This window comes from Typopeltis vanoorti, chromosome 14 (assembly GCF_054136105.1).
Source record: "Typopeltis vanoorti isolate ZY-2024b chromosome 14, IOZ_Tvanoo_1.0, whole genome shotgun sequence".
NCBI lineage: Eukaryota > Metazoa > Arthropoda > Arachnida > Uropygi > Thelyphonidae > Typopeltis > Typopeltis vanoorti.
Genome location: NC_143562.1, coordinates 73,974,876 through 73,995,338, shown reverse-complemented (window position 1 = coordinate 73,995,338; position 20,463 = coordinate 73,974,876). Strand labels below are relative to the sequence as shown.

The 20,463-nt window shown below is 34.2% G+C and overlaps 1 protein-coding gene across 2 annotated transcripts in view; it reads right to left on the bottom strand.

The window, feature by feature from the left end:
• Window positions 1-2,023: 2,023 nt before the first annotated feature.
• Window positions 2,024-20,463, bottom strand: part of LOC150099665 (phospholipid phosphatase 1-like) — a 137,902-nt gene continuing 119,462 nt past the window's right edge. The window contains exon 6 of one of the 2 annotated variants that reach the window (XM_090404376.1): window positions 2,024-2,050. In XM_090404376.1, the coding sequence (XP_090260502.1) occupies window positions 2,045-2,050 (6 nt within the window). In that variant the 3' untranslated portion in view covers window positions 2,024-2,044. Of the gene's footprint in view, window positions 2,051-5,200; window positions 5,291-20,463 lie in introns of those variants that run through there. The other variant, XM_090404375.1, reaches the window with a different exon arrangement.

Sequence of the window (20,463 nt, the reverse complement as noted above, 5' to 3'; positions counted from 1 at the left end):
AAATATGAATTACTGATAAAAATTAAACTCTGTACTGCTAATTATATAGCAGGCATCATCAGGGACATGTTTATAGTCCACAATATAGAGTGAAATGGATGAATACAATCCTGCTAACAGTAACTAAGTACTTAACAAAATCTTGAAATAAAATATGAATGCTTATTTAAGAACATTAACTGCTATGTCACATTTTTTTTTTACCTTCTTTCTGATAGGAATCACGTTATCATTTGTCTTAAAATATTATGCAAAAGTATTTTTTTTTGTTAATGCAAGAGAATTGCATACAAATTTAAAATGTTTCATGTGATAAATAAGAATCCAAAATCTATAAGTTTTAAATTTGAGAGAAAAAGCTTATATATAAATTATTATAAATACAGCAATCCCTCGATTAATGCCCCCCCCCCCTGATTAGTGCGTCATTTATTTTCGATACCAAAATTTGATTAGTGTGCCTATATACATCTTAAAAATAAATGTTACAGATTTTAAAAATTTTCGATCTATACATTTTTTATGGCTAACTATTTTAAAAAATCACTCACCAGGATGAAATAATTTAGTTACCGACTTGAAATATTTTACAAAGTTATTTTTAATGGCACACTACACTATTTCCATGTACACTATGTTCCAAATTTACCGCAAAATTTATGTCATCTGCTTTACATAGCATTTTGCTGATCATATCTCATGCAATTACTGTATTTTCCTTACTTTTTTATTTTAAATTTTTCCTAACCTTTAATCATGAGTAAAAGAATTAGTGAACAAAAAATAAAAGTGTTAAAATGATCACTGGCTTTATTAAATCAAAAGCATCGTCTCTTTGTAACCTGGAAAGAAAGGGCTATCAATGATGGAAAAGAAGAAGAATTCCACGTTAGTGCTGGGTGATTTGAGCATTTCAAAAAGAGAAATAGCCTACATAATGTTCTAATCACAGGTGAAGCTACAAGTGCAGATAAGGAGATATCCAGAGATTTTGAAGAAAATTGTGTAAGAAGAGGACTATTGTGATCAACAAATATTTAATGGCGATGAAACCAGCCTTTTTTTGTAAGCAAATGCCTTCCAAGACTTTTCTAGCCAAATCAGAGAAATCTCAGCCTTGTTATAAAGTCGCAAAGGTGAATGAAATTACTGCTAGCCATTTGGAAGCACATTCTTCCATATTGTGCAAATGATTTTAGAGGCTTTTCAAATGAATCTAAGTTAATTACATCTCATTTTGAGAAGTTGAGTGATTCCAACCTGCTAAATTTAGATGCACAGCAGGAAGAACCTGAAGAATATAAAATTTGCAGAAGAGGCAATAGGGCCATACCGTCAGTTGTATGAAAAAAATAAACAGAATGCCCGCCAAACTATGCTAGCTCAATTCTTTGTTAAGAAGCAGAATAATAAATTTATATTCTGAATATGTTTTATTGTCTTTCAGCTTCATGGTTTTCTTTTAACTAGGTGCTGAGACATACCCTAATTCTTTTATAAAAAAAATTAAGGGTCAAAAAAGAAATCTGAGTAACGAATTATACATTTTCCCATAGGTTATTATGTTTGATTAGTATGTTTTTGATTAATGCGCCTGTTTTAAAGAACGCATTAGGCTCATTAATCGAGGGATTGCTGTATTAATAATAAATTTAGTTTAATCCTTTATCCAAGTGTGTGCAAACAAAGTTTGCGCCTGAAAGTATCTTTAGGACTTCTTAGATAAAGACTACCTTGCATAAGATCAAATATATGGCTATATAGCATGCAAAACTTGATCCAAATTGGGCAAGCACAATAATTAATGAACAAATTTTGTAAATAAAAAATATGGAACCATTTCATATTGTGCTACTTATGAAATATGCATTCAAAAGTACCACACTAATGAAAATACAATTTATAACCAATGTGTTTTTAAACATGCTAGCTTTTATTAGTGATTCAATGAGTTAAACTATTATGATACAGATAATGTATTTTGAGACAGATACCTTGGATCAATCTAGAGAACTCCATCTTTCTATCTTCATAACTTTAAAATTTATAACTTGGAACATAACAGAGATAATACTATTATTGGTAAATTGTTTAGAAGAAACTGAACCATAAAATAATAAATTACAAAAGAATTAAACTGTGAATAATTAAAAATTAAAAATGAAGGTTAAAAATATATGGCCAAAGATTAAAACAATAGAAAAGGATGAATGATGTGGGGAAATGATGAAATCTCAAAATGAATGAATAAAAGTGAAGCTACATAATTACGGTATATGAGTTGTTTCAATGTGGCACATCTTTAGAAGTGCAAAGAGCACTATACTGAGGGAACAGTGAAAGAATGGATGAAAAAAAAAAAGTGCTCCTTAGCAAAATTAGCATGTATAGTACGGTATATTCATTTGAAATTAGAAGAACTACATGAGAAATTTTCAGAAATAATATATAATACAGTGCCTAAAATTTATAACTTTCTTTACAAGCATGGGTGCATGTCATTCTAAAATGGATCACATAGTCTGAATAAAACTGATGAAAAGTCTGAAAAATTAATGATATATATATATATATATATATATATATCCAAAAAATAAGGAAGCTTATAGAATAATCAGCAACCTTTATTATTCATTCAAACTTAAACTTTGTCATTTGTGTTTAATAATTAACTTATACTACAAAGAATGCATTACTCTAAAATTTTACTTTGCATATTTAAAAGTAGCAAGATATTTATGATATTTTACCTAAATTTAGATAAATATGTATATTCTTGCTAAATATTTAGATAAAACCATGAAATAATAAAACAAGTAAGGAAATTATTATAGACAATTATAAAAAAAATACATTCATTGGATGAAATAAAATTATGTTTTGTGAACTTAACTTTGTTTTGTAATAGTGACCCTAAATACTAAATTTTATTAAATTCTATTAAACTAGGGAAGATTATTGTCATTTTAAATCATTTTGTCATTAATTCATCATAGTGGACCAGTTTTTATAAAAGCAATATTAAAGCAGGGAAAAAAAAAAGTTTTAGTAATAAAAATGGATTTATAATTGGGAGGGCTCTTCAACCTAAGGTTGGTTTTGAAAGACAAATTCTCCATATGACCAAATAAACATTAGGCTTAGCAAGCTCTTTAAAATGTTTAGCGTTTATTTTTCACTTGGTTAGACTATAATAAGTTTAGTTTAATCCTTTATCCAAGTGTGAGCAAACAAAGTTTGCGCCTGAAAGTATCTTCAGGACTGGGGTAAGGTAGTGCAACACCAGGCCACTCGTTGCAAAGGTGGAGAAAGCTCTCACTACTCCTATCTCAGTATCTCCCATAATGCAAAGCACATCTCCTTGCGGATATGTGTAATGCTATGCATTAAGGCAAGGGCCACTACCCATACCGGTTTCGACCTTTACCGAGGTCTCGTCAGTGAGAGCCAGGCCTAGTAGTTCCCCAGTCCTAAAGATACTTTCAGGTGCAAACTTTGTTTGCTCACACTTGGATAAAGGATTAAACTAAATTTACTTTAAATTGTTTATATGTATTACAGGTTGATATTGTTCTGGGACAATTTTTTAATTGTTATTTCAGTTGTTTTTGTGAGAACTAGTATGATGCATGTGAAGACTTATGCTATGCAGAGCGCTATTAAGTAGTGGTACTTTTGTAAAATTCTGGTAAATGTAAATGGACACAAAGAATATATGAGTATCTTCTGTGAGTAAGAACAACCATATAGAGGGTGCTATGAAGTTTTGCTACATCACCCAAATGTTGACAGTCTAGATGGGGGTGTTGCGTTTTGAACTCTCTCTCACACACACAGACAGATAATAATAATAGACCCCGATGGGATGCTACATCATCCCAGTTCTCATATATTAGAGAACGCACCTAAAAAAGTATTGTGCTTATTTTCACGTTTTTGGTGTTTTTCTAAATATTATTAACAATGGCTGGTAGTAAATGTGCCCTTGAATCAAAACCTGAATCATCTTGCAAACGTACTGCAATTGATTTAGAGATGAAATTATAGATAATAAATATGAAGGTGGACAAAGCTTATCAGATATAGCACATGAACTCAGTCTTGCAGTATCAACAGTAAATGTCATAGTAAAAGGATGCCTTGCATACAAAAGAACATGTCAAAGGAACAGCCAGCATAAAAACAACCATAACAACAAAAAAACATGAAGGCGTACTAACAGAGATGAAGAAATTGTTTACAATGTGGAAGGAAGACCAGATCCAGAAACATGTTCCTTTGAGCCTTATGACAATATAGGCTTAGGTAAGAAGTTTATTTGAGGAGATTAAGGAAAATATCCTGAAGGAACACAGTTGTTTGCTGCAAGCAATGGTTGGTTTGCATGTTTTAGAAATCATGCTGGCTTTCAAATGGTCAAATTGTAAAATATATTTAGTGTGTTCAGTGTTTATAAATTTTTCAACTGGATATGGTGTAAAACGTATGTATCTAATAGATAAGGGGAAGAATTCAACTTATATAATTTTAGACTTGCATAAGGACTTGTGGAATGGTCTACTTATGTATGCTGAGGAGTGTCTATATAAATACACTTTTTTTTTTTTTTTTTTGGCTATAGCAATAAGTGATTTTATTCCAAAATATAATGGATCGATTTATGTTTTTCAAGAGTGAACATACCTCTACGTATTTTACTTGTATAATCAACTCTCACTATAGCAAATACAATTATAACAAACTCCTACACTGCAAAGTCAAAATTCTATAGGTATAATAGATAAACTTTGCTAAAAGAAAATTAGCAAATTAGTATATCATATATACTAGTTTGTCACTATAATAAACTATTCTTGTGTTCTTTACAAGTTTGCTATAGTCAGAACTGACTGTACCGTGATACTATTAACAAAAATTCTCATCAAAATGGACACACAGAATATTAAATTAGCACAGTTCAGAATAGGCACTTCTTAATAAAACAAATCATTTTCATATTCCTGAGTGTATAAATACTCCAAAGAATGTTACTGTTTAAAAACTAGATTAAACATCCATATTCATGAACTTACTGAATCGTTTATGATACAAACACTTAATTACACATCCTAATATAGTCAAAAGTGTTATTCTCAAAGATGGAAAATAAAAAAATAAATTAATAAAAAATATTTAGATATATATTAGTATAAAACTGAGAGAAAAAGGGAGAGGCTTTTAATATATAATTCTTGATGTTTCACTCCTTCTTTGTAGTAGACTCAACTCCAATTTGAACTAAATATTTAGCCTAAAAAAGAAAACAGTTTTATTATGCATAACTTAAATTTCAGTTTTAAAAGAAAATTTTTTACTAATTGGTAAACTAATATGTGAACAAAAAATTATCATAACAGTCCAATCTCACTCATATTCTACAGCAGAGGATGCAACGTGTGGTTTGGGAGCCACAGTGGCTCTTTGAACATGTAACCGTGACTCTGACTTTTAGTCTACATATAAGACAAGCATAAGTTGCAAACATTTCTCAGTTTAGTTTGCCCATGCATCATGAGCAGAGTACGTGTACTTCCAGGTGTCGAAGTTTAATCGTTGCAGTGATGGCGAGCATAAAATAGTTAAAACAAAATCAAAATAATATCAGTGTTCTTTCTTTTAAGGTTACATGGTGGTCAGCATTCAAAGTGAAGAATTTATGGAGACACAGCACACATATTAGAATAATTACTTTACTTAACATTAGAAAAGTAACATTTGATGTTTCAACCTCTGTACTGAGGTCATCATCAAGAAAAATACATATGTATAAGATACAAGCTACATGACACTGCACTATACAAAGGTAAAATGAATCTAGATGCTTGTTAATCTTTTAACCTAGGCTGACCTCTTGTGGAAAAAAATAAAAATAAAATAAAATAAAATAAAATATTAAAATACACATAAATTAAAAACAGAACTACATTAAACATTTCTAAAGTCCTTTCATATTGAGATTTTCTTCTGGACTTGTTCTGGTTGTTATAAGGGTTGCAGTGGATCCTCCACATTCTTGGAATGATTAATCCATCATTTTTGTTTAGGTTTGGATAATATTTTAGTGTTTCACAAGTTTCTTTGAATTTTCTCTCAAACCAGGTTTTGGTGAGGTGTAGGGACTTGGTGCCTTTCTAGTCGATTCCACTGAATCGACTAGAAAGGCACCAAGATGGTGTGATAGGCCTCTTTTACTATAGTGGATGTATTTAATGTGTTGTTTGTGTTCATCTTTTCTGATTGGGATAGTGCATCCTGTTTCCCCTATGTCAGGTAGATTGCAGGTACAATGGGTTTTGTAAACCCCTGGGTGGGTCAGGTATGGAAGAGGATCTTTGGAATAGCTAAGATGAAGTAGTGTGTTGTCTATTTTTTATGAAATGCCTCTAATATAAGGTATAGCTATGGCATTCTTGTAATTTTTTTGTTTTTAATGGTATTTTTTATGGAGGATCTTGTTAACCGGTTTTTTATTGTAGCCATTTTTTACAAATGTTTGGTTAATGATTTTGAATTCTTGGTTGTTCAGAGCTTGTTCATTAGAGTAAATTGTTAGGGCTCTGTGTTTGAGGGTGCTGATGACTTCTAGTTTTTGTGTTGGATGGTGATATGAATGGTATGACGTTTCGACACTTTAATATAGAGGTCGAAACATCGAATGTTACTTTCCTAATGTTAAGTAAAGTGATTATTCTAACACACGTGTTGTGTCTCCATAAATTCGTCACTATGAATGCTGACCACAATATAACCTTAAAAGAAAAAACTGTCATAATCCATGGAGATTTGACCTACAAGTAATGCAGCCACCGGTAAGAATGAAAACGTGTTTCTATGTTAATTAATCGGCTAGCCTTTCTAAAACGATGTAGAGTTAGCAACTTAACACCCAACTGCATTAATTAAAAAATAAATTTATTTCAGCTGAAGCACTCTGTGTTTATGGCCGTTTAGAAAAAGCTTTGTTAAGAGAACAGATTCATGAGGCCTGCAAAAACTTAGCAGTTACCCAAGCCAGCGTTTTACAACAAAAATTAGAGCTATCCAGCTACATTAATCCCAATATTTGGGATATTCTAGACAGGATTACAGACCACTTGGCCAAGCACATGTTACTTAAGAACAAAGAAAAATTAACAGCAAAGTTTCAAGCATTAAAACAACAAGAAAGCAACAGACAATCCAGATGTCATATCTAGAGGAACAGCCAATTACAAACCAACAATACAAGGGGAAGCCAATCACCTACGAGTGAAGTCAGGAGCAATCAACCACCAACAGACCACAGCCAAGTTATTAACAAATCTAACTACAACCTTAACGCCAGTTAACAAATTGATTTCATTTATCATATCGAAAGAGGTCTAAGATCCCTCCCTTCCAATTTAGCAAACAAGAATGGAAACATCATCCATATTAAACTCTAATCATCAACTAAGTTGCAACCTAACCAAAGCAGAAAAATTGGCCATTAAATCCTTAAAAAATAACAAAGACATTGTAATTACAAAAGCAGATAAAGGTAATGCCACCATTGTCCTTGATCGGACAACATACCTAAAAAAAAGAACCATTTGATATCTGACAACAACATGTACCAAATGGTGAACTACAACTCTACAAACTGCATCAAAAAGAAACCAATACAGTTAATCAAAATCAGTGACCATGTGGCCAGAAGAAACAACCAAAAAACTAATACTGCATTATGCCTGTACTCGCAGAATTTATGGTCTGCTGAAAATACACAAAACAACCACACCATTGTGACTGATAGTTGAAGGAATCGACAGCCCTAAGCTAAGCCACTTAGCCAAGAAATTAGCAGCCACACTCAAGGAATTGGTAGGTCATCCCCCCCCCCCCTCCTACATAAAAAATACACAACACTTCATAAACAAGATTAGAAACATCACACTCAATGACGAAGATTTATTAGTCAGCTTTGGCATAACTCTCCTTTTCACTAATGTAACATTCTGTAAGAGAATAATAGTATCAATGATACTATTATTCTCTTACAGAACATATTGTATTTCCACCCAACATCACAGCCCTCTTTGCCCACATACTCTGCTCTGGGTATTTTGTGTGGCAAATTAATTTTTACCTACAAAAAGAAGGTATGGCCATGGGCTCACCACTTTCCTCCCCAACAGCTAACTTTTACATGGAAGACTTTGAGCAACGAGCTCTAGATTTGGCCAGCCTAAAGCCCAAAGTCTAGCTCAGATATGTTGATGATATTTTCGACATTTGGCCGCACAGCCGCAAAACATTAAATACATTCCTAAGCCACCTGGATAAACAACACAAACATATCCAATTCACCATCGAAATCGAAAACAACAACTCTCTTCCTTTTCTAGACACACTTGTCACACGTCTTCTCTAAGGCTGTCTCCTTCACAGTCTACTGCAAACCTACACACACACAGGTCAATACACACATAAAAATTCATACCACCATCCAACACAAAAACTAGGAGTCATCAGCACCCTTAAACACAGAGCCCTAACATTTGCTCTGATGAACAAGCTCTGAACCAAGAATTCGAAATCATTAACCAAACATTTGTAAAAAATACAAATAAAAAAAATGGTTCACAAGATCCTCCATAAAAATACCACTAAAAACAAAAAAGATTACAAGACTGCCATAGCCATATTCTATATTAGAAGCATTTCATAAAAAAATAGATAAAACACTACTTCAACTTTACTTAGCTCTTCCAAGGGGAAACAGAATGCACTATCCCAATCAGAAAAGACGAACACAAACGACACATCAAATACCTCCGCTATGGTAAAACAGGCCTATCAGACCATGCACTCCAAACATGCTGCAGAATCGACTGGAAAGGCACCCAGTCCCTACACCGCACTAAAACCCGGTTTGAGAGAAAATTCAAAGAAGCTTGTGAAATGCTAAAACATTAACCAAACCTAAACAAAAATGATGGATTAATCATTCCAAGAATGTGGAGGACCCACTGCAACCCTTATAACATCCAGAAGAAAATCTCAATATAAAAGCACTTTAGAAATGTTTAATGTAGTTTGTTTTTAATTTATCTGTATTTTAGTATTTTATTTATTTATATTTTTTTTTCCACAAGAGGTCAGGCTAAGTTAAAAGATTAACAAGCATCTTGATTCATTTTGCCTTTGTATAGTGCAGTGTCATGTAGCTTGTATCTTATACATATGCATTTTACCTCATGATAACCTCAATGCAGAGGTCGAAACGTCGAATGTTACTTTCCTAATGTTAAGTAAAGTAATTATTCTAACGTGTGTGTGTGTGTGTGTTGTGTCTCCATAAATTCTTCACTATGTATAATATTAGTGTGTTTGACATGTGGAACAGCTTACTGGACCATGTATATAAATTTGAAAATATTTGTATTCGGACTTCTCTCAATTTTTGGTTCAATGTATTTCTATGAACATATATGTTCAAACATGAAGTATATTAAAAATGAATCAAGAAACCGTCTGCAAAAATGGAAGAGTCACCCAGCATTTTCAATGTTGAAAATTACTTGCCAGATGTTGAGAGACACGTTCAGAAGTTAGCAGCAAGTCACATTGATTCTCATCTAATTGGACATTTGTTATGTTTTTTCAGTATTAATAAATAATATTGCAGAATTTTTTTTTTTTTTTTTTTTTTTTTTTTTTTTTTTTTTTTTTACTCAAACACCTTCCTATTCTATTCTGTTTCATACTCTCCTCGTTCATTCCAAAGCTTGAGCAATAAGGTACAACTATTTGGATTTTTTAATTTGTGGGATATCTAAATTTTAATACAGATATCTTACAATGGCATCTTCAAAACACACACACACACACACACACACACACACACACACACACACACACACACACACACACACACACACACACACACACACACACACACACACACAGGCTTATATGTTGGTTATGCATTATTAAATTACTTAAGGAATTGAACAACGAAGATACGAATATATATTAAATTACACTTTAATAAATATTTCCGATATTTCGGCAACATCACGTTGCCATTTTCAAAAGGAACTTACAAAAAAAAAAGGCACGTGCACGTAGGCACTACAACACGGTAACTTGGAATGAAGAGATGAAGCTATTATTCTCCTAAAAGTCCTGATGGTGCCCTCTAGCAGGCTAAGTAGGTGCTCTTGGCCATTGGGCTGAAGGTCTGCTGATGTAAGCCTCCCAAATTTGGGGCAGTCACATACAACCAAATTTGTTGAGGTTTGGAGAGTTTCTTAGGGCTGAGGCTGATTCCATAAATAGTCTTTCGAATTTGTATTTGCTAGAATGTATTACTGTAATTTTCTTCCACCGTATTCTGTGGCATGTATCCAGAGCATGGTCTGCAAGACCAGAATGGCTGTACTTGTAAAAACGGATGTTGTCCTTGTGTTCAGAAATTCTGATATTCGCCGTCCTGCCTGTTTGGCCAAAGTAAGACAGTTTACAACTGCAAGGGACCTGGTATACACCAGGTAGATCTAGGGGAAGTGGTTGGTCTTTGGTGGAGCAGATAAGGGATGCCAATTTTCTGTAAGGCCTGTAACAGGAGGTCAGGTCATGTTTTTTTTAAATTTTGGTGATTTTTTTCTGAGGTGCCTCGGATGTAGGGAATGGTGATGGATTTAGAGTAATCCTTGTTGTGGAGGGGGGGGCTGTGGTTTGTAGATTTTAATATTTTTTGGATTTTTTTTTTTTGGGGGGGGGGTAGCCATTGGTTGAGAAAGTGTTGAGGATATGATTTAGTTGAGTGTTTAGGGCCATGTCGTTAGAACAGATTAGTTTAGCCCTGTTGTATACTGTTTTCACCACTCCATATTGTTGTGAGGGGGGGGGGATTGTTGGTGAATGTATCTGCCTGTATGGGTGGGTTTTCTATAAACTGAGAAAACCAAGGTTCCAGCTGGTGGGTGACTAGTGTGTCCAGGAAAGGGAGACTGTTGTTTTTTTCTTTTTCCAGGGTGAACTTGATTCTGGGGTGTTGGTTGTTTAAGTATGTTAAGAAGGAGAGGAGTGTTTCAGAGCCATGTGGCCAAACAGCGAACACATCATCAACGTAGCGAAGCCATATGGTTGGTTTTTGTGGGCGGAGGCTAAGACTTTTTCTTCAAAGGTCTCCATAAAAAATTGGCCAAGGGTGGGCAGAGCAGTGAACCCATGGCTGTCCCCTCTATTTGTTTGTAGAACCACTGCAGACAAAGAATTTGAAAAAATATGAGGCTGACAGATGAAAAAATTCGAAAAATTAAAAAAGAACTCTACCATCAATCCAAAACTTGCTACCAACACTGTAATCAACCTTTCTTCAGTCACCCTGAAGCACTCAATGCGCTTTCACATGGCCACAACTTCGCCATTGCTCCCAGAAAAATACCTAGTGAGGATATTATGATCCAGATCGAATGGGGGAATCCGCCACCTTCCACATGAAATCGCCAACAGTGTAAGACCGGATGTAGCTTGTGTCCTCTCCAAAGCAAGACCACCAAAAACAACATATGAATATAAAGCTCTACAGGAAATGAGGAATAATAAAGAATTAGTTATCACCGAAGCGGATAAGGGAAATGCAACTGTAGTACTTAACCAAAAGGACTACATAGGTAAGCTTAATGCTCTTCTATTAGATCGGGCTACTTATCTCCCTATCGAATATAATCCTACCAACTCACAAATTAGAAAACTTCACAGGCTCTTTAAGAAAGTCACTTCTTGGCCTGTAGAAGTTACCAACAGATTAAAGCCATTTAACTCTATATCCTCCCCATATTTACGGACTCCCAAAAATACAAAAAAAAATGTGCCATTATGTCCCATAGTGGATGGCATTGATTTCCCCACATACAAATTAGCTAAACATTTGGCCAAAGAGCTCACACACTATACTGGCAACATACCATCACACATAAAAAACTCAGCCCACTTCAAAGCCAGCATAGAAAACCTTACAATCCAACATACTGACATAATGGTCAGCTTGACGTCTCCTCCTTATTCACCAATGTCCCACTCAAGGAAACTTTAGAGCTAATCAAAGCTAAATTTTCTCCTGATATCTCAGCCCTATTTCAGTTCACAATGAACTCAGACTATTTCGTTTGGCAGGGAAAATTCTACAAATAAATAGAGGGGACAGCCATGGATTCACCACTCTCCCCACCCTTGGTCAATTTCTTTATGGAGACCTTTGAAGAAAAAGCCTTAGCCTCTGCCCCACAAAATCCAACTATATGGCTTCACTATGTTGATGATGTGTTTGCTATTTGGCCACATGGCTCTGAAACACTCCTCTCCTTCTTAACACACTCAAACAACCAACACTCCAGAATCACGTTCACACTGGAAAAAGAGGAAAACAACAGCCTCCCTTTCCTAGACACACTAGTCACCCACCAGCCTGATGGAACCTTGGTTTTCTCAGTTTATAGAAAACTCACCCATACAGGCAGATACATTCACCAACAATCCCCCCCCCCCCACAACAATATGGAGTGGTGAAAACACTATACAACAGGGCTAAACTAATCTGTTCTAACGACATGGCCCTAAACACTGAACTAAATCACATCCTCAACCAATGGCTCCCCCCCCCCCCCAAAAAAAAATCCAAAAAATATTAAACCTACAAACCACAGCCACCCCCCCCCTCGACAACAAGGATTACTCTAAATCCATCAACATTCCCGACATCCAAGGCACCTCAGAAAAAAATCACCAAAATTTAAAAAGAACATGACCTGACCTCCTGTTACAGGCCTTACAGAAAATTGGCATCCCTTATCTGCTCCACCAAAGACCAACCACTTCCCCTAGATCTACCTGGTGTATACCAGGTCCCTTGCAGTTGTAAACTGTCTTACTTTGGCCAAACTGGCAGGACAGCGAATATCAGAATTTCTGAACACAAGGACTACATCTGTTTTCACAAGTACAGCCATTCTGGTCTTGCAGACCATGCTCTGGATACACGCCACAGAATACGGTGGAAGAAAGTTACAGTAATACATTGTAGCAAATACAAATTCGAAAGACTATGTAATCATCCTCAGCCCAAGGAAACTCTCCAAACCTCAACAAATTTGGTTGTATGCGACTGCCCCAAATTTGGGAGGCTTACATCAGCAGACCTTCAGCCCAACGGCCAAGAACACCTACTTAGCCTGCTAGAGGGCACCATCATGACTTTTAGGAAAATAATAGCTTCATCTCTTCGTTCTCAGTTACCGTGTTGTAGTGCCTATGTGCACGTGCCTGTTTTTGTAAGTTCCTTTTGAAAATGGCAACGTGATGTTGCCGAAATATCGGAAATATTTATTAAAGTGTAATTTAATTTATATTCGTATCTACGTTGTTCAATTTCCTAAGTAATTTAATAACACACACACACACACACAGCTAGGTTTATTTATTGAAATGAAGCAATGCTTACTACTGAATTTAGGCACCCTCGCAATGCTTTTTTAGCCAATGGCTACAACCCATATAAAAATACAAAATATTATATGCCCCTCTACCCATCCCGCAATAAGCACACAGGATCACAGCAAAAACTATTAACATTCCTTATATTCAAGGTTATGCCAGAAATGATAACTAAAGTTCTCCACAAATACAATCTCCATACCATTTTCTAAAGGATTAGCTTCATTCTCTTGTACATATGCTAAAAAATAACTATTCTTCACAACTTACCCTTACTTTGACATAAGGGCATCTACCTTGAAAAACATAAATATACATTAGCAATCATTTGTATGACAAGTTAGAATTGGCAGACCATATGCTAGACCAGGGGGTCGGCAACCTGTTGCTCCGGAGCCGTATGCGGCTCTTTTCGTTATTAAACGATCTATCTAGACATAGAAGTAAAAAGAAATATTTTGTAGGTCAGATGACCCCAAGCATATGTCGATATTCAAAAAATGTCAGTTTACATTGGGCGCGATCAGCCAGGCAGAGCACTACTTTGGAGAGAAAATTAATAGCTACAAATTAAATTAATTTGTAGTGAATGGCGATCGCTACGGTAGTGTTACGATCAAGCAGTTGGCTCAGACACATTTATGACGTCACACTAGGCTAGCACATGTAGCGCTACGGTAGCGCTTGCCTGTCTGAACGCGCCCGTTGTCTTCGCATATAGTGCTGGTTTGCTATGTAAATCTGCTCACTTTGTTAAAATAAGTAAAGTTTTTGTAATTGACGTTGCCATGCTTTTATTTACTGGTGATTGTGTTAGGTAACGTGAATATTGTAACATTCAATTAAATATTAACAAAATAAAAATATTTTTATAGTATTTAAAATGTCAGCAAAGAAGAGAAAGATAGAACAAGAAAATCGAGAGTTTAAAAGTGAATGGGCTGAAACCTACGCATTTGTAGCAAATACAGCAGGATTTCCAATGTGTTTAATATGCCATGAAAAGCTCCAAAGCTCCATGAAAAACTTTCAAATAATAAAAAATCAAATATACAAAGACATTTTTTATATAAACACGATACATTTGACAAAGCATATCCACAGGGAGATGAAAGAAAAAAGGCAGTAGAAGAGTTGCAATGCAAAGTAAATCTAACTAAATGTTCATTTTCCAAATGGATAAAAGAATCAAGAAATACAACTATTGCTAGTTTTGTGGCCATTCAAGAAGTTGTTAAACAAGGAAAACCTTTTATGGACGGCGAATATGTGAAAGAATGTTTTATTAAAATATCCGAATATCTTTTCTACGATTTTAAAAACAAAGGGAAATAATTACAAAAATAAAAGACATGCCATTATGTGCTAAGATTGTAAGGGATAGAACTATACGAATGGCAGAAGATATAACAAATCAGCAGGTTACAGATGTAAATTCAATACCAGGATTCTCCATTGCCTGTGACGAATCATGCAATGTGGATGACATTGTACTTATTTGTAGATACATAAACTCTCAAGGACCTCAAGAAGAATTACTCGATATACTGCCACTTACAGGACAAACTCATGGAGAAGACATTGAATCTGCTGTTAGGACTTGCTTGAAAAGTAAGGGTATTAATATTAACAAAATAATATCTATTTCAACCGATGGGGCGCTGAGCATGAAAGGTACAAAAAAAGGTTTTGTTTCTTTATTTAAAAAACAAATTTTGCATGATGTTTTCCTTTCACTGCATAATCCATTAAGAGATACTCTGTGTACAAACTTTTCCAAAAGCGATAACAGTAGTGATGGATTTGGTTGTAGAAATTGTTAACAAAATAATGGCAATAAAGCTACATCATCGGAAATTTTGTGAAATTCTTAAAGAAATCAATTGCGAATATTCAGATCTTCTTTTGCATAACAGAATAAGATGGCTTTCCAGAGGTGTGGTGTTGATGCGATTTGCCACTTGCCTTGGAGAGGTTAAGTTGTTTCTAAGACAAAAGGACCTTGAATATGCACAGTTAGAAGATACTCATTGGTTACAAAAATTCTACTTTATGGTGGATATGACTTCCTATTTAAATGGACTAAATAAGAAACTACAGGAAAGGGAAATACAGCAGTTTTGCTTTTAGAAGAAGTGATTTCGTTTGAACAAAACTTATATTTGTTTGCGACAGACTTAGAGAAAGGCACATTATTACATTTTTTCTACGTTGAAGAAATATCAACAAGAACAAGCTGATAATTCCATAAGTTTAACCTTTTCAAAGAAATTGTGGTAAATATGCAATCTGAATTTAATGGGAGATTTGAGGAGTTTAGAAAGAACAAGGCAACTATGTCATTTTTATTGCAACCACTTGAAATTAATCCTGCCGAATTAAATTTTTCACCTTTTGCTGGAATTGATGAGGCTGCATTTCAACTTGAGTTAGAGGACCTGAAAACCAAGGATTTGTAGAATTCAAAATTTAGAAATCTTAAAGCTGACCTGGAGGAGTTGGAAAGACAAAAATCTATCCTTGCAATACAACACAAATGGTCTGAAATAGAAGATCTTAAAAAGCAAGATCAGATTGTATTTGACATGTGGAATTGTTTACCGGACACTTACATTCAGTTAAAAACATACGCATTTGGACTTCTATCGATTTTTGGATCGACATATTTGTGTGAGCAAATATTTTCTAATATGAATTTTATTAAAAGTAAGTCGAGAAACCAACTAAACAATGCGAGTCTTTTGTCATGCTTGAAAATGAAAATTACGGTGTATTTGCCACACACTGAGAAACTATCTGAAGAAGTTCAACAGCAAAAGTCGCACCAAGAAGATATTTTAAATTAAAAAAATTAAAGAAATAGGTATGTTATTGGAATTTATACATATGCTTTTGTAAGGAGAAGGAAATCTTTGTTTTTTTAATTAATATTTTAAAATATCATATAATTTCATGTGACATGCCACCCTTGTGTTTTACAAGTATGACAATGTGTTACTGTAATAATAATAATTAAAAAAAAAAAAAAAAAAAAAAAAAAAAAAAAAAAAAAAAAAAAAAAAAACGTGCATCTCCCTAATTTTTTTTAAACAGATATACAGTGGTATCTCGCTAATCAAACTAATAAAAACCACGCTCATTCAGATTAGCGAATTTCCCCCAAGAGGCAACAATAACTAGCGTTTAAGACAAATTAATCAGATTCTAATGTACATCAATTTAATTCTGTAAATAAATGAATTAACTGATAGAAAAAATGCTACTGTACTGTAATATAAAACTTAAAAAAATAATACAGTATGCAAGTTAATTTTAGTAAAAATATTTAGTTTATTTACCTGTATTGTTGAGGATTCTGATTTAATAAAATTGCATAGTTCAGTACGTAACTTAATTTGTGTAAAAAATATCACTTTCTTGTACACAACACAACACAAAAAAAGTTTCACAAAATAACACAAAAAAGTTTTTTTTTTTTTTTTAAGTCATTGATTTTCTTTTGCTTCTTGGAAGCTAAACTTTTTTCGAATGCTTCTTCTCGGAGCTGCATTAGCAATAAAATTTTGTGGATAACGTATCATTCTGCTTAGCCCATTCTATACACATATTAAAACTGTCAACTGCTTCTTGGTGTTTTACTTTTTTTTTCTTAGAGTTCTCTATCGTCATCATCATCTGCTAATTCATTCTGGGGCATCATATTTATAATTTAAGCATCTGATTTGATTTCGAATTCACTTTCGGTTCTGCCTGTAATCCATTCCGTACAATCTGTTTGTGAAATTCAACATCTGGATTTATATTTTTAACCAAACTATGCCCGTTTTGAATGTCCGCTTTTTGTCTATCACTCTAGTTATCTTCGTAAATTCTAGGCCACAGTTTTTTCTATGATGCTCGACAGCGGTGATTCATGCCGACAATACAGTACGTACTGTACAGTATATAAAAAAGCAAATGTGAACACACAATAAATCAAAATAGGCCTACAGTGTAACCGTACAATCGACAGTATGAAAAAAAATATATATATACTGTACTGTAATAATAATAAAATAAATAATAATAGTTAAAATGATAATTATTAAATAAAAATAATAGCACACAAATAATAATACGTAATAAATAAAACTTTTTTTTCTTTCAAACCGCAGTTCGGATTAGCGAGATACTACTGTAATTTTAAAAATGACTCTTCACTCCAAAAAAGGTTGTCGACCCCTGTAGCTAGACATTCCTTCACATATGTGGGTGGGCTGAAAAGTTCTCGGCCTTGACCATAGATGGCAACACTATCGGCATGATTTTTTTTTTACTAAGTTGGTACATCTGTCATAAGCAGATTACAAGTCATTCTATCAAGTAGTTTGTTTTATACAGCTATCTGAAGCAAAAGTGTTGTCTGTATCCATGAAATGGATAAAATTGGTATTATGCAATTATAAAATTCTTTGTAAAAGTAGGTTTAATGGCAAAAGAAATTCATTCGAAGTTCATAAAAGTTTATGGATACTCTTCTCCTTCATTTTCAACAATTAAGAAATGGGCTGCCGAGTTTAACTGTGGCTGTACCAGCCTTGAAGATGATCCACATGAAGGACGTCCAAAAAGTAACACCACCAGAAATCACTGATCAAGTGCACGATATGGTATTGTATGATTGGCGAGTCAAAGTGTGCGAAATTGCTGAGACTATAGCATTTCAAAAGAACACGTAGGATATATTTTGCATGAAGAATTGCAAATGAAAAAGCTTTGTGCAAGATGGGTGCCACACTTGCTCACAGCAGATCAAAAATGCATTCACATGAAAATCTCTGGACAGTGCTTGGAGTGCTTTAAAAAGAATAAAACTGATTTTGTGCATCAATTTATTACTATGGATGAGACTTGGATTCACCATTACATATCAGAATAAAAACAGCAGTCAAAACAGTGGATAGAAAATGGTTGTTCAGCACCAAAGAAGACAAAGTCGGTTCCATCAGCAGGAAACGTCATGGCATTGGTGCTTTGGGATGCTAAAGGCATTTTGTTTATTAATTATCTTGAAAAGGGTAAAACAATAACCGGGGAATATTACTGCGATCTTTTAACCATACTAGACAAAAAAATTCATGAGAAAAGACCAGGTTTGCAGAAGAAAAAAATCATCCTTCATCAGGACATTTCATCTCTGACTTCTATCTCTTCCCAAAACTAAAACTCTTCATCACTGGTCAGCGTGTTTCTTCGAATCAAGAGGCAATTGCAGCTGTAGAGGGGTATTTTGCATACCTTACTGAGTACCACTACAGGGATAATGGTGCTAAAGCATCACTGGAATAAATGTATTATTCTTAAGGGAGATTACATCGAAAAATAAAAATAATTTCAAAATTATAAATTTGTTTTTTCATTGTTAGGCCGAGAACTTTTTAGACCACCCTCGTAAGTAGGGTAATCAGGAATGTGGCTGACATGCAGTACTTGCAGAATGATTTGATTAGACAGGAATTATGGGCATGGGAAAATGGATATCGGTTCAATGTCAGTAAATGTAAAATCATGCACTTTGGCATGATTTTAGATATCCAATGTCATATTATATTGGTGGGATTATTTATGCTAGAACAAACTGATAAGCTAGGGATCGTTGACGTTCAAGGGCCATGTAGCAACGATTGCAAATACAACTGAAAAGATAATTGCAATGCTGAAATGAACTTCAACATATAAAGATAAGGATGTTCTTTTGCCTCTTTACAAGGCCTTGATAAGACTTCACTTGGACTATAGTGAGCAGGTCTGGATTTCTGGTTTCTGTTGGGGTTCTGATATAGTGCAGAGAGAATGCAAAGGAGTGTGTTAAAAATGTTATCAGGATTGCGGTATACTGATTATGAAGACAGATCGAGACTTTGTAGACTGCAGACACTAACAAACAGGAGAAACAGGAGTGATATTGAGACTAAGAAATTTCTGAAAAGGTCATACAGAGCCTTTTCATTTTATGGATGGTGGAGAAAGGATGAGAGGACATCCTTTGAAGCTGAGAATGAATGCTGCTAAGAAGGCAATGAGAGCTAGATTTTTCTCTCATAGATTGGTATGCGATTGGAATGGATTGCCACTGGATGTCGTGTATGCAGCAGCATGAATGAATTTAAGAACAAGGATGACAGCTGGTGCGTGTAATATGTGGTCTCCCTCGATGAGTCCCTGACTCACTAGAGGTCTCTCTTAATAATAATAATGAAGTGCTATATGTTTTATCACATTTGTAATTTTGCACTTTGAGAATGATGGGTTAAATATCCAATGAAATATAAGTAAGATCAATAAATTATTTTCCTCTGTTGTGATTTTTACTATGAAGCACTGTTGAGAAGTTATTCAAATCTTTTTTCTTAACTATGAATGGAGCTAAATAGATATGCAGATGACATACTAAAAATAGTAATGAAATGATACTTATATAAGAAAAAAAGGCATAATAAATAATATATTTAAGCCATCCAAAAACACACTAGAATCAGACTATATAATGTCTTGTCAAAACCAACTGTACTATATGAAAGCGAAACATGGACCATAAAAAGGAAAGATGAAAAACAAATTCAAACAGCAGAAATGAAGTTCCTCAGAAAAACAGTTGAATATACCAAGTGAGACCATAAAACAAATGAAGAAATCTTACAATCGCTGAAAATAAAACCAATTAATTACTACATAAGACAGTACAAACAAAAATGGCTAGAACATTTAAATCGAATGGACAACAGCAGACTACCAAAAATATTATACAGATACAAAATAAGTGGAAAAAGAAGAATCGAAAGACCAATAAAGAGATGGCATGAGACCGGACCAGGCCACTTGGCCTAAAATCCATGTTAGGAAGAAGAAGAAGAAGATAAGAAAAAAATTATTTAATAATTGCAGAATTTTTGGCTAGGCTCCCTAGCCACTGTTAATGCTTTC